This window comes from Podarcis filfolensis (genome assembly GCF_964270895.1).
Source record: "Podarcis filfolensis genome assembly, chromosome: 13".
NCBI classification, from domain to species: domain Eukaryota; kingdom Metazoa; phylum Chordata; class Lepidosauria; order Squamata; family Lacertidae; genus Podarcis; species Podarcis filfolensis.
Genome location: NC_139615.1, coordinates 37,734,510 through 37,750,353, shown reverse-complemented (window position 1 = coordinate 37,750,353; position 15,844 = coordinate 37,734,510). Strand labels below are relative to the sequence as shown.

The window sequence follows — 15,844 nt, the reverse complement described above, 5'->3', positions numbered from 1 at the left end:
TAAGGGGAAATGTGTGTGCGTCTTATGGAGTGAATGCAGGCTGTGCAACTATCCCAGAAGCCAGAACAGTGAGAGGGATCGCTGCTTTCACTGCGCAGTGATCCCTCTCGCTGTTCTGGTTTCTGGGATTCAGAATATTTTTTTTCTTGTTTTCCTCCTCCAAAAACTAGGTGCGTCTTATGGTCTGGTGCGTCTTATAGAGTGAAAAATACGGTAGTTTGAGATAGAAAGTCCTTCTCTGTTTTGAATACTGAACTTCACCTCAGAAAGCCTGCTGTGAGGGGTCTTAAAGGTCACTTCTCCTCTGAGTAGAGTTCTAAGAGTCCCAGGTGTTCTCATCCCAATCAGGCTAGACTTTTATGATGCTCCTAGTTATAAATGTCTCACAGCTCTGAAAGTGATGAGAACTACTGCATTAAGCTAGGCTATCTACTTCTCTGCATTTTGATGCAGCTCATTTGATCAGTACCTGTAGATGAATGTATGTGTATGTTTTGCGCTTTCACATTTCACCAAATGTTGCAGTGCAGTGTTCCAGTCAAGCAATGTATACAAAATGCATATACTGGGGTAAAAATATATATATATGCATATATTAATGGAAGTGGTATACAAATATACAAGTGGAATGCAATGAATTCTTTAAGGGGAAATTGCTTTACAGATATGTGCGTGTCAGAGCACAATTTGCATGAAAATGTTGAAGAATTGTCATGAGGTCCTAATTTCTATAAAAGAAAATTGCATAGCATATATCCCAAGTATACAGCATAAAATTCTCATTGCAGTATTTTGCCAAAGAACTACCAGCATATCCTGGCCTTGGTATTTGCTGTCAAGGAGGTCAATGAGAACCCCAAGATCTTACGTAATATCACCTTAGGATTCCACATCTATGACAGTTACTTCAATGAAAGGATGACCTACCGGGCTGCTCTGAATCTTCCCTCCACACTTGTGCCCAACTACAAGTGCAACATTCAGAAACACCTGGTGGCAGTTATTGGGGGACTGGACTTTGATTCCTCTCTCCAAATGGCAAGTGTCTTGGGCATCTACAAGATTCCTCAGGTAAGATGCTGCCTTGGGGACTTCACACTCATTCTCCATGATCATCTGACGATTTTATTTCCCCTCAAGTATTAGTATTCATCCTAATACTTTCCTCCAAAAATCAGAAGTGTTGGACATCGCATAAACATGTGTTTCAAAGAAGCACTATCCTTATTTATTCTCCAGCACGATGGCATTGTAGATATGGAATTCCCTTCTGTACCAATGTCCAGTATATTCTAAATTTTATCTTTTGGTGTATAAGAAATAGTTTATAATCTAGAGACACATTTGTTACAGAAGCTAAAATGTTGTCCACTGTTCAGGTAAAATAGGAACCCCTTCATTTCTCAGATAGCACACGTCAAGGTGATTATTTGAAACCAAGTACCTATATCTATAACCAATTGCTCTGTAAAGCAAGGGGGATGAAATGGGGAAGGAAGATGAGGGGAAAGGGAAGGGAAGCTGCACTGCAGGATTGCAGGAAAACTGGCATGCAATGGTAGCAGAGAAGGAGGGGCACAGCCTACAAGCACAGGGTGCACTCTTTGGAGGCTAGATCTGTGACTGCCCCCAGCTTTTTGGAGCCCCCCTCCCTGAGGCTACCACCTCATCTCACGTCTGGGCAGGCTGGCCTGTAAGCACATACCCAGTCCTTCTACATTTATGGATTTTGCGCCTTTATTTCCTTTTAGCTCACTTATGGCTCCTTTGCTCCAGAGGATGCTGGTCATAGCCAATCTACTTCCTTCTATAGGATGGCACCCAATGAAGTCCATCAATACAGTGGGATTGTTGAGTTACTTCTGCATTTTGGTTGGACCTGGGTTGGGTTGCTTGCTGCAGGTAATGTCAGTGGAGAGAGATTTATTCACACCCTGAAAACTCTGCTTTCCCAGAAAGGCATTTGCTTGGCCTTCTCAGAGAGAACCGTGAAAACGGCATACTTGGCTGAGTATTATGACATGTATTCCCAATGGATCCAAATTTATCAAGCTGTTATGGAAAATAAAGCCAAGGTTGTTGTTGTCTATGGAGAAACAGAGTCCATGCTTAGCTTGCGAATAATGGTAGCACTTGGTGCAGTGGACAATGGAACCAAGACATCTGAGGGCAAGGTATGGATTCTGACAGCACAACTGGACTTCACAGCATTAACCTTTCAAATGAACTGGGATATGCAAGTCTTCCAGGGTTCCCTCTCATTTGGAGTTCAATCAAATTTTGTACAAGGATTCAAAGCCTTTCTTCAGGTCCAAAATCCATTTGAAGCAAATGGAAATGGTTTTCTCAAGCAGTTCTGGGCACAGGTATTTCTCTGTTTATTTCCAAACTCCAATAAAGAGGAGCAGGCCAATGGAACCTGTACTGGAGAGGAGAAGCTGGAAGATCTCCCTTCATCTGGCTTTGAGATGAGCATAACAAGCCACAGCTATAGTGTCTATAATGCTGTCTATGCCGTAGCACATGCTCTACATGCCATGTTCTTGCCTAGGACCAAATTCAAGGCAGTGGTGAAAGGAGGGATGCAAGAGTTTCAGAAGCTAAAGCCTTGGCAGGTAACACCTATCCCTTGGTACAATTTATTAGACCTGGGCAGTGATATGTAGCACAGTACCCTGAACATTTTCGAGCACTCAGTGCAGGATCATATCCCCTCTGTAACTTGTGTGCAGGGAAGCAGGAGGATATAATCCTGCACTGTGCCGCTCCTTCCCGCGCAACTTCTCTGCACACAAGTTAAGAGGCAGATCTGATCCCACACTGAGAGGACAGGTGACAGCTGGCTGAGAGTGGCAGACAAAGCTGAAAAAAATGTAGCTGTGGCTGAGGAAAGGAGGTGGGAAAGACTGGGCACAGCCCCTAAAATGGCTGTCCATGAGCAGCAAAAAAAGTGGGGAGGGTTTTAAAAAATTACTTACTTACATACGTACGTACTTACTTATTTACTTACTTACTGAAATTGTTAATTGAAGTCATCTTTTTTAGAAATCCTGAGAAGCCAAGACCCAGTTTTTTGGCAAGTACTCTTTGGTGAGAGAACGCCAGCAGAGATTTAACATGGCAAGAAACACTAGATTCAGACTCCATTCTTGTTAGGAACAAAGGAGGTTGGTTAAAATATGTGGCTAGAGGGAGTAGTTCACACACAGAATTCACATGGAGACTGAGTAGAACAAAAGGCTTTGTTACCCATTTCCTCCCAAGGTGAAGGATAGTGACTTAGGCTAAGTTTGGTAGGACAGCTTACTCTATGGCATTAACCACTTTGCGCATTAATCAGACTCAAGCATGCTGGTTACATGAGGCTGGTTACCGTACAATTCCTTTGGGAGGGGATACAGTAATACCTCTGCTAATGTCCACCTCGTCTAGCGTCCGTTCCGGTGAACGTCCACAGCAAACCCGGAAGTATCGTAACAGGTTACTTCTGGGTTTGCCGCTCGCACATGTGCAGAAGCGCTAAATCGAGCTTTGTGCATGTGCAGAAGCACAAACCACTCTGTGCGTGTGCACAGACACAGCACTTTGTCCTGCGTACTTTTTGGCTAGCGGCTGGGGCTCCGGATTGGATCCCGGTCGCAAAACAAAGTATGACTGTATACAAGCAGTGGGACCTAAAATGCATGGATTTCCCCCCTCATTTCCTCTTTTTTGGGAATACATTGGTATTTTCCCCATAGAAAACAATGGAAATCGTCAGCTTGCTATGTGAACACTCTCAGGAATGGATTATCTTTGCATAGCACTACCTGCATGTACTGACATTCTGGAGGCATCCTGAGTGCCAATAAAGAGAGGCATTAACATTACTTTATGATTTCTATTTTCCTTTCAATGCAGCTCCATCCCTTCCTTAGGAGTGTCTCCTTTAACAACTCTGCTGGGGAAATGGTATCTTTTAGTGTGAACAGAGAAGTAGAAGCTGGCTTTGGTATTACCAACCTGGTCACTTTTCCAAATAACTCCTTCATGAGAGTCAAGGTTGGAAGACTGGGTGGGGAGGCTGTCCCAGGCCAGCTGATTTCCATTGATGACAACAGAATGGTGTGGCACAGAAGCTTTCACCAGGTGAGGCATAATTCCTACATCTATGAGAGATAGGGAAATAGAATGTTATTGTGCTTACAGATCATCAGTCCAGCACGTACCTGCCTTTCCAGCCAGAATCAAACATTTTCCTCTACACTGCTTGAGAATAGTAGAATCATAGAGTTGGAAGTCATCCCGAAAGTTATGTAGCCCAACCCAGTTTGTGCCACAAGGACCAGTTTTAGTTCCTTCCACACCGGAAAAAAAATCCCACCTAAGTTACCATCGGTAAAGGTAAAGGGACCCCTGACCGTTAGGTCCAGTCGCAGACGACTCTGGGGTTGTGGCACTTATCTCACTTTATTGCCCGAGGGAGCTGGCGTACAGCTTCTGGGTCATGTGGCCAGCATGACTAAGCTGCTTCTGGCGAATGAGAGCAGTGCACAGAAACACCGTTTACCTTCATGCCAGAGCAATATCTATTTATCTACTTGCACTTTGACATGCTTTTGAACTGCTAGGTTGGCAGGAGCAGGGACCGAACAACGGGAGCTCACCCCGTTGCAGGAATTTGAACCACAACCTTCTGAAATTAATTATCCTTCAGGTTTCACATTTCTCTGAATTTTGTGGTCTAGTTCTCAGCTCAAAAATGGACCAAAATCATTTGAAAAATACACATTGAAGTACAAAATACGTTTGAAGATGCATCAATTAAGACAAAAAGCATGGCAGGAAGTGTGAAGGGGGCTTCTAAGAGCATTTGGTTGAACTCCTTTACAGTTTCAATTATCACTTTCTCAGTGGCACAAAACATTTGCTGAAAGAAAGGAGGCAGAGCAGTATATCGTCACAAAAGTTCCAAATTATACGGAGGCCTCTAAGCATGTTCCGTCTTTTTAATACTTTCTGCTCAGTATGGGAAGGTTGGTGGTGAACAAGTATTCATTTTATGTATGGGGGGAGGGCTGGTGAAAATGAACTCCCAGTTCCCTTCCCAGTTTAAGCCTTCAGGCATTCTTTTCACAGATGGTCAGTTTCAGCATTCTTTTTTAAAACGACAAATAGCAAAACAAATAGTTTGGTCCTCAGTAATTTAGTGTCTTCCTACTGCTGGCTTCGGGGGGGGGGGGATGAAGCCTAAAGCATTAATAATTTCTGTGTGCTAAAATGTTTATGTGTTTATTTAAATGGGCAGGTTCCACCCCTTTCTGTATGTAACCCAAGTTGTCCTCCTGGTTCCAGCAAGAAAAAGAAGGAGGGGGAGCCATTCTGCTGCTATGATTGTGCCCCATGTCCTCAAGGCAAGATTTCGACCCAGAAGGGTAAGAGACACGAGATATGTACTTTTCAAACATATGTCATGTTAGAAGTTGTTGCAAAGGTTAAGTAAATAGGTAAATAATTGCTAATATGGCAGACCCTCCAAGTTTCCCTATTTTCCAGGGACGTCCCTGAGTTAGAGAAGTCAGAAGCCGTCCTGGTTTCTGATTTGATCCCAGAATGTCCCACTTTTCCTTTGGATGTCTCTATTTTCATTGGAGAAATGTTGAAGGGTATGAAGTTATCTGACCCGAACTGTCTGAAGGCAATCCTATATAGGGAATGTTTTTTTTAATGTTTAATGTTTTATTATTATTTTTATATATGTTGGAAGCTGCTCAGAATGGCTGGGGCAACCCAGTAAGATGTGTGGGGTATAAATAGTAAAATTATCATTATGGAATGGGACATCCCTATTTTCATCAGAGACATGTTGGAGGGTATGATATGGTAAGAATTTACTTCTAAACCACTCGTTCTTGATGAGGTGAGGGAACAAACCTTTAAATAAACTCCAACAAAGAGAATGTGCAAGCAAAGTGTCCAGTAGGGACCTGGTTTATTAGAGAAGCTATTGCAATGAGGCAGCCTCGCTAAATCAGTTGTTCAGCTAACCGCCAGTTAGACAAACTGCCTGAAAGCACATTTTAACAAAGATTTTATTGGGTTTTTCACACATAAACATACATCCTATAACATCATTATAGAATGCGTACCACAAGAAAGGTTACATGTTAAGGGGTGAAAAAGTCCCTGTTTTATGTTTCCCCTCATTTATCTTGATTAGTCAAACTCTGGAGCTCCAGGTATAAGCTTTTACTCACTTATTGTACATCTTCCTTGACAACTAGACCTTCAGAAAGTGCCATAATCCATTCCTGTATCTTCCCACAGCTTATGGAATCTCAGGGAAACCACAGGGCTTGTAACTTACAACATCCTAGCCACTTGTGCCCTCTGGCTAAACATACAATCCTTCAGGGGCAGATAAGCAAGGAATGCAGTGATTCGGCAGTTTATCTGGTATAGGGGAGCAGCATAAAAGAGTTACAAAAATGCAGGAATACACGAATCAAAATCATTCTTTGATACATACGTTCTATACAGAAAATAAATGCAATTGCTATGGGATATACAAAAAAGTATTGACTGTCTAAAGTAAAACTTCTACACTGGTAATATAGGCCATTTTGTACATATTGTTTAATTGGAGGTCTGCATCAAAAGCTTTTAGAGAAGCATACATTTTGCAGGGTTACTTTGTTTTGGTTAATGTGTTGGTCAAAACAGTGCAATTTAGATGACTTTCCCAGTCAAATTTCAATAAAACCAAATTTATCCTCCATCTCTATTGGCAGATAGCCCCAATAAATGAATATGTACCTTATTCTAAAAAGAAGAGGCTTATCACGAATGATCTAATCTTTGTTTGAGGTTAAAATAAGGCAGGCAGTACTAAGCTAAATGGACCAGTGATTTGTCTTGGTAGAAGACACCTTCCTAAGTTCCTGTACTGAACAATTACCGTATTTTTCGCTGTATAGGATACACCCGACCATAGGATACACCTTGTTTTAGAGGGGGAGAACAAGAAAAAAAAATTCTCCCCCTCTCTGCTCAACGCCCCTTCAGCGAAGCGGCAGGAGAAACGGAGCCCCTTCTATTTCTCCTCCCGCTTCACTGAAGGGGCGCTGCACAGCTCTCCCTCTCTGCTGAAGCCAGGAGAGTCTTGCTCTCCTGGCTTCAGTGACAGGAACCTGAAGCCTTTGGAGCGCAGCGTGAGTTCCTGCTGCACTCCAAAGGTTTCAGGAGACTATCCCTGAAGCCTGGAGAGCGAGAGGGGTCGGTGCGCACCGACCCCTCTCACTCTCCAGGCTTCAGAGAAAACAACACGTAGCCTCCGGAGCGTGGAGGGAGCGCTCCCTCTGCCCTTCAGAGACTTCGCATTGCTATCGCTGAAGCCAAGGAGCCTGCATTCGCTCCATAGGACACACACACATTTCCCCTTCATTTTTGGAGGGGAAAAAGTGCGTTCTATAGAGCGAAAAATACGGTACTACAAGGAAGAATTGTATTTGTGGTTACCAATCTTTTCCATCTAAACTGCACAATGTATCTTATGGGGACACCCCAAATAACATAGCACACAATGCTGAGGTGGAGTTCTCATGCATCACTTTCAATCTGGTTTGTCTGGAAACATCTTTAACCCTAACAGTTCCATACTAGCAGCACTGGAAGCTCGTCAACACATCTGAACTCTGAAATGATTATTTCCTCTCCAGATATGGATGATTGTGTTGGGTGCCCCGAAGATCACTATCCAAACATGGAACAATTGCAATGCATTCCAAAGACCATCAGCTTCTTGTCTTTTAAAGAGCCTCTGGGGATGAGCTTAGCATTGTTTGCTCTTTCTCTCTCTTTCCTCACAGTGGTGGTCCAAGCCATCTTCATTAAACATCAGGACACACCCATTGTCAGAGCAAACAATCGGGACCTCACCTACACTCTCCTCATTTCACTCCTGCTCTGCTTTCTCTGCCCGTTGATCTTCCTCAGCCCTCCAGAAAGAGTGAGCTGCCTGCTCCGACAAATGGCTTTTGGCCTTGTTTTCACAGTGACTGTTTCTTGTGTGCTGGCCAAAACCATCACCGTTGTTCTGGCATTCATGGCCACCAAACCAGGATCCAGAATGAGAAAATGGGTGGGGAAAAGGCTTGGAAGCACCATTGTGTTGTCATGTACCATTATCCAAGTGGGCATTTGCACTGTGTGGTTAGGAACCTCTCCCCCATTTCCTGATTCTGACATGCACTCTGTGATGAGAGAAATCATTCTAGGCTGCAACGAAGGGTCAGTTGCCCTGTTTTACTGTGTCCTGGGCTACATGGGCTTTTTGGCCATTGTCAGCTTTGTTGTAGCCTTTTTTGCCAGGAAATTGCCTGAGAGCTTCAATGAGGCCAAATTCATCACCTTCAGCATGTTCTTGTTTTGTAGTGTTTGGATCTCCTTTGTTCCAGTGTACCTGAGCACCAAGGGGAAATACATGGTGGCTGTGGAGATCTTCTCTATCTTGGCCTCCAGTGCTGGCTTACTGGGTTCCATCTTTTCCCCAAAATGCTACATCATTGTGTTAAGACCTGATCTGAACAGCAAAGAGCAGTTAATAAAGAGGAAGTAGTAAATTATCCTATCATCTCTGTTTTTCGTTTTACCAGAATATGGACAATATATTCTCTTTCTCCACATCATGTCATGTATTTTATGTTTCGTATTGCCTGGTATTTTCTGGAAATCTTCAAAGATTTTAATTTATGTCCCTTGTTACAGCTGAAACAAGTAACTGTTATGGATTGAGCTTTGCTTTTGGTCTTTGAGCAGGACATCTAGCTTGTGCCATTGGTTTTTCAATACTGGTTAGACACTGCTCTCCTTTCAACACACTGTAAAAAGGGGAAAACTCCAAAGAGAATTAAAATATGGCAGAAAAGATGCCGAAAATAAGAGATTGTCTTCAAAAATCTTCAACAGAAAAAGCTTTTTGTTCTTATGGTTTAGGAAGGGGTGGAAGAAGGCTGGCAGGGCCACATGTTGGACCACCGTGCTTAAGCCAATCAGTCCTTAGGGCCTATTTCCCACAGCACAAGACCATGTTCATCCTTGAACCCATGCAGCTAAGTACGTGGATTTCTGTGCAGTCACTGTGACCTTGATGTAAAAATGCACCAGACACTCAGGTGGTAAGCTGCACTAATTGATGGCATGCAGTTATATCTATGAACATAAATGAATGGGTGTTCGATCTAGTAAAGCTTTAGGCTGTGTCTATGTGTATAATAAATAAATGCATATTGAGCTGCTGTGAGTACTCCCTTCCTATTTTCAATCCTGGGAAATATTCCCTGATTAAACCTATCTTGTTTGACTGTTCTCATTATCTATAAACATAAAAAGAGTTATTTTGAAGTTATTCTGAATATTAGAGGTACCCCACCAGACTGCTGTTTGGGATATAGGTGGCATAGGAGGACAATGCAATTTAGTAACAGAAGTAACAAATGGATACCATGTAACATAAAAACTCCCATTTCTCTATACCCTCAATGATTCAGGTATGTTGGGTCAAATGTTTAGATTACGCTATGCCCCAAAAGATTTTGTACCTTCCCTCCTTTGTGAGCACAGAACCACCACTTTCAAATACTAGCTAGTTCCAGCCATACTGTAGCCAGTAACACAACTAATAATCCTCTATACTGAATTCCACGATTATTGCCACTTCCAACTGAGCAGAGGGCTAGAATCAGATATAAGTAAAGAATTTGGCTGGTAATTTTTATTCTTGTTATGTTATTCCCCCCATCCCCATCCTACCTTTTATCCTCAAAATAACCATGTCAGGTAGTTTAGGCTGACACAAGGCTTGACAACCATATGTCAGGAGTGCTCTGATGGTGTTTCCTGCTTGGCAGGGGGTTGGACTCGATGGCCCTTGTGGTCTCTTCCAACTCTATGATTCTATGATTCTATCCCACCAACTGTTTTTGTTTTTACTCTGTTTAGGTCCATAACTTCATAATAAAGTATCTGTATTTTCGATCCTGTGAAGGGGGTGTAATCTCTTTCTCCCCCACCCTGCCCCCCACTGCTCCAGGTGCAAAACCTTGGAAATTACACCTCATTTGGTGGCACATATATTCTTTATGTACATTTGCACGTGTGCATTGAGAGGTAAATTAAAGTGTCTCCATTAGAAGTCAATAGAACCTGTTAGTTTCTATTTTACCAGTTTCTCATTTTGCCTATCTTAAATTCAGTTCTCCACATTTCGACAACAATTTGTAATTTTTTATTATTTAAAAATATCCTCATGAAAATTCTTAAGATACACAGTCAGACCTGTGATTCATCTAGTAATGGAGGAAAATACTCCCAATCTCTATATGTATTGGCTCAGAATAAACCAAGCAATTTCCCCTTCCTCCTACAAAATAAAAAAATGCTCAGCTGATTCCAAGTCAACTGAAACCAGTTGAGATCCAAACATAGTCCCCACCATTTACCTGACATTCTTCAAGACCACCTGCCACATCTAAGCCTGCTCTTCAAACTATAGGATAACCAGTCTTCATATAACCAATGTGCTTAAGTCTAATTAACAACATGACAGGATTACCTGTCTTGGCAGGTTTAGCTCACCTTAGGAGGGGCCAGGCAATGAGGCCTGTTGTTTCCCTCCAGTGTACCCGAGATACGCAACATGTGAAGTCTAAGATGGTTGCTCCAAGCTCAGACCACATGGCACCCACAAGCCTCTCTTGCATTCCCATACCAATAATTTGGAACTTTCATCACTATAACCAAGCCAAGTTTTTCTGCCTGTGTTTTTTGACTGATGGAAAAACACATGACCTTTGAAGAGTTTGTAAGTAAACCAGTTCTTAACCTACCAGATGTGTGGTCTTTTTGTATGCTAAGGGAAAAGTGGTTTTTTGGAACATACAAGGTCATATTTTAAAGGTCTAACAGCTAATATGTCCATGCTTTACTTTGCTACATGATTCATGATTTAAAATCTCTGCTGGGGTTCTCTCACCAAAAAGTTCTTTCAACAAATCTGGATGTTGGCATACAGGGAATTCCCTTTTTTTATAACTATTTTTTCCTTGCCACCAACACAAACCATCTACAAAACTCAGTCCCCTTCACCATCCTTTTGTCTTGTCTTGGTATAATTGTCAGTAAACTAATAAACAAATGGTCAGGTGGGAAATTTAAGGACGTTAGATTAATCAATTGCACTAGTCAGATGAAGCATTTCAGCATTGATAACAGAGTGACCCATTCTTATTTTCTTCCTCATTGCAGTTAATTCTGCATGCACTTTTGTTGTCCCATAAAGGGACAGAAACCACTTCAAATGAAACACCACAAACATGTTTTTTTGTCATCTGTTGGATTTTTTTGATGCAAAGAGAGATAGTTATTATCTAATCTGTAATTATCACTTTTGTCATGACTAATTCTCCCTTGGATAATGTCTCAATAGATTTGCAGAGAATATCAGCCAAAGTCTAAACATGAGAATATAAAAAACCCTACTTTTGATTCTAAGCAAGGGGGAGGGCAGAGGAAGAGGCAGGATTTTTGCTTCTCACATTGTCAAGTTGTAAGATAGAATTTTAATCTGTGAATTGGTAGTCAAGTTCTGTTTCTGTCAAGGTAGAATATTGTACTGAAGCTAAGGTTCATGTTCTAGATGGAAATGAGGGTGTCTGATTAGAAAGAATATTTGCCCCAGTATGTTGTTGTTTTTTCTTGTGCCAATTCTCTTTCATCTGCCACATTTGGTGTGCAAACATACCAGGAGTTGCACCATTGATGATCTGTCCAGAATTCCACATGAATACTACCAACCTGGTGATCTTATTGTTGGTGGACTTGCTTCTCATCTCTTTTCTGCTTTTGACAAAGAAGACTTCAAAGAAAGGCTAACTACCCATCAACTTCTTAATACCATGTAAATATTGCATATCTCAAATAATCATCTGGAACAGAAGCATTCCCCAGCTTTAACCTTGCTTATGCAGAAGCAAGCTCCATTGATTTAGTGGGATTTACTTCCAGGCAGGGTGTGTGTGTGTGTGTGTGTGTGTGTGTAAATTGGTAATCTAGTTCTGAATATTGAACTTCACCTCAGAAAGTTTGGGATGAGGGCTCTTAAAATCTTGCCTCTCCTTCTGAGGTGGATTTCTAAGAGCCACAGATGTTCTTATCCATGTCAGGCAAGATTTACAGGAAACTTCTAGTTGAAAATGTGTCATAGGTCTGAAAATGATGAGAACTACTCCATTCAGTTAGGCTACAATACAGCTTTTCTGTTGGATCAAATCAGTAACTGTATATAAATGTTGCGTATATGTCTATGCTATGCGCTTTCAAAAGATTTTAAAGGTCTCTATTGATGTCAGTGTGTGGCTGTCAAAGTTGTGCTGTTACTGTGGTGCGGGCCTGTTTGGTGATTGCTACTTGGTGACAGGGGAAGAGAGACAATTGTGTTTCATATTTATAGAAAGAGTGTGGATCAGGTACATTAATTCTCAATAGCCTGAGCAACAACAGACTGTAATAGGCTGAAGGTTCCGATCAGTGAAGAATGACAGTTAACTGTCAGTTGGTACAAGTAATGAGTGAGGTTTGAGGGAAAGACCAGAGAAAGCTGAGGGGAAAGCGGACAAAGAAGGTATCAATATTAAGCCAATTATCCCCAGTGTGTTAATAATATCTTGTGGTGAAGATTAGAACAAGTGAGCTGGTGTCTATTTTAGGCTGTCCAGTTCTTACCAGATGAATGTCATAAAAGCAGATTTTTTAAATGAGCTCAACTGTCCAAGCAGCCAGAAATACAATTGGATGAACTTTGAGGTCAGAGACAGATTAGTTCAGCTGCTAGTTACAATTTTTGATTGAATAGGGCAGGAGTGGCGGAATAGGGAATCTGGTCTGAGGTAAAAGCCTTCAGAGACTGGCGTCAGCAACAGCATCTCTGGAATCTTTAGAAACTGTCAACAAGTACATGTATGTACTTACTTACCCAAAGTAAGTATCAGTATTCCCTTATTGGAGAAAGGGAGGGAATTCAAATCAGTTCATATTTAAACATGCACCTACTAAAATCTGCCTAAAGAGATGATGAAACACAGCTATCATTTGCCATTCACACTTCTCCAAATTTTGCAGTGCAGTTCTCAAATCACGAAATGTATCCAAAAATACATACACTGGGATAAAGTGTCCAAAAAAATGCATATATTAGTGAAAGTGGTATAGAAGTATACAAGTGGAATGCAATGCACTCTTTTAGGGGAAACTGTTTTGTAGATTTGTGTTAAATTGTGTTAGAGCACAATTTGCATGAAAACGTTGAAGAATTGTCATGAGGTCCTAATTTTTTAAAAATAATATTGCATAGCATATCTCCCAAGAAATCAGCATAACATTCTCATTGCAGTGTTGTGCCAAAGAACTACCAGCATATCCTGGCCTTGGCCTTTGCTGTCAAGGAGATCAATGAGAACCCCAAGATCTTGCCTAATATCACATTGGGATTCCACATCTATGACAGTTACTTCAATGAAAGGATGACCTCCCGGGCTGCTCTGAACTTTCCCTCCACATTTATGCCCAACTACAAGTGCAACACCCAGAAACACCTGATGGCAGTTATTGGGGGACTGGACTTTGATACCTCCCTCCAAATGGCAAGCATCTTGGGCATCTACAAGATCCCTCAGGTAAGATACTGCCTTGGAGACTTCATACTCATTCAACATGATCTTCTCTATGCAGAAAGGTTTTGTACTATAGAGAAATAGTTGTGACTGACAAAGGAGCGTGGCCCTGCCTTTCACAAAAAGTCTCCGGTATGCTTTGCACAATTTATTAAAGTGTGTAGCATAAAATTGTCAGGTAGTATTTTTTTTTTAACCAACAACCAAAACACAAACAGTGAAAAGAAACAGTGAAAAACCCCAGGTGCCTGATGCATTGGGTATACATAATCAATAATAACATATTCAAATCAACCATATGTACAATTCCATATACCTTAACACTCCTCCCTCCACAAGGTTTATTTAACTTTTAACATTTTAATTGCCCCAAATTGTTCAAACCTGCCCAAATAAATCAATATTTTCTCAAACCAATCCTCCTCCTACTCACTGACCTTAAATCATTTCATTTTATGTATCTTCACAGTTAGATATTTTAAGATTATAATATTTTTCAATTTTCCCCTCCATTGGATCACCCCTAGGCTCTTCTGCATTTTTCCAACTACCGTATTTTTTGCTGTATAAGACTCACTTTTTCCCTCCTAAAAAGTAAGGGGAAATGTGTGTGCATCTTATGGAGCGAATGCAGGCTGCACAGCTATCCCAGAAGCCAGAACAGCAGGAGGGATCGCTGCTTTCACTGCGTAGCGATCCCTCTTGCTGTTCTGGCTTCTGAGATTCAGAATTTTTTCCCCTCTTGTTTTCCTCCTCCAAAAACTAGGTGCATCTTGTCATCTGGTGCGTCTTATAGAGCGAAAAATACGGTAATAATAATAAAAATAATAATAAGAATAATAATAATAATTTATTATTTATACCCCGCCCATCTGGCTGGGCCTCCCAGCCACTCTGGGCGGCTTCCATAGAAACCAAAAATACAGTAAAATATCACACGTTAAAAACTTCCCTGAACAGGGCTGCCTTAAGATGTCTTCTGAATGTCAGGTAGTTGTTTATCACTTTGACATCTGCTGGAAGGGTGTTCCACAGGGCGGGCGCCACTACCGAGAAGGCCCTCTGCCTGGTTCCCTGTAGCTTTGCTTCTCGCAATGAGGGAACCGCCAGAAGGCCCTCGGCGCTGGACCTCAGCGTCCGGGCAGAATGATGGGGGTGGAGACGCTCCTTCAGGTATACTGGACTGAGGCCGTTTAGGGCTTTAAAGGTCAGCACCAACACTTTGAATTGTGCTCGGAAACGTACTGGGAGCCAATGTAGGTCTTCCAAGACCAGTGTTATATGGTCTCGGCGGCCGCCCCCAGTCACCAGTCTAGCTGCCGCATTCTGGATTAGTTGTAGTTTCCGAGTCACCTTCAAAGGTAGCCCCACGTAGAGTGCATTGCAGTAGTCCAAGCGGGAGATAACCAGAGCATGCACCACTCTGGTGAGACAGTCCGCAGGCAGATAGGGTCTCAGCCTACGTACCAGATGGAGCTGGTAAACAGCTGCCCTGGACACAGATTTGACCTGTGCCTCCATGGACAGCTGTGAGTCCAAAATGACTCCCAGGCTGCGCACCTGGTCCTTCAGGGGCACAGTTACCCCATTCAGGACCAGGGAATCCTCCACACCTGCCCGCCTCCTGTCCCCCAAAAACAGTACTTCTGTCTTGTCAGGATTCAACCTCAATCTGTTAGCCGCTATCCATCCTCCAACCGCCTCCAGACACTCACACAGGACCTTCACCGCCTTCACTGGTTCTGATTTAAAAGAGAGGTAGAGCTGGGTATCATCCGCATACTGATGAACACCCAGCCCAAACCTCCCGATGATCTCTCCCAGCGGCTGCATGTAAATGTTGAAAAGCATGGGGGAGAGGACAGAATCCTGAGGCACCCCACAAGTGAGAGCCCAGGGGTCTGAACACTCATCCCCCACCACCACTTTCTGAACACGGCCCAGGAGGAAGGAGCGGAACCACTGTATGACAGTGCCCCCAGCTCCCAGCCCCTCAAGACGGTCCAGAAGGATGTTATGGTCGATGGTATCAAACGCCGCTGAGAGATCCAGCAGAACTAGGAAACAGCTCTCACCTTTGTCCCTAGCCCGCCGGAGATCATCAACCAGTGTGACCAAGGCAGTTTCAGTCCCATGAT

General features: G+C 42.5%; 2 protein-coding genes across 2 annotated transcripts in view; both read left to right on the top strand.

The window, feature by feature from the left end:
• Positions 1 to 15,844, top strand: part of LOC310747656 (uncharacterized protein) — a 144,359-nt gene that overhangs the window by 14,901 nt on the left and 113,614 nt on the right. The window lies entirely within an intron of this gene.
• On the top strand, positions 4,171 to 9,686 carry LOC310748668 (vomeronasal type-2 receptor 26-like; the record flags this gene model as incomplete). The annotated part of the gene is made up of 4 exons (XM_083584516.1): positions 4,171 to 4,178; positions 4,323 to 4,383; positions 5,288 to 5,414; positions 7,698 to 9,686. The coding sequence occupies 4 exons, from the start codon at positions 4,171 to 4,173 to the stop codon at positions 8,594 to 8,596; spliced, it is 1,095 nt and encodes a 364-aa protein (XP_083440642.1). The 3' UTR covers positions 8,597 to 9,686.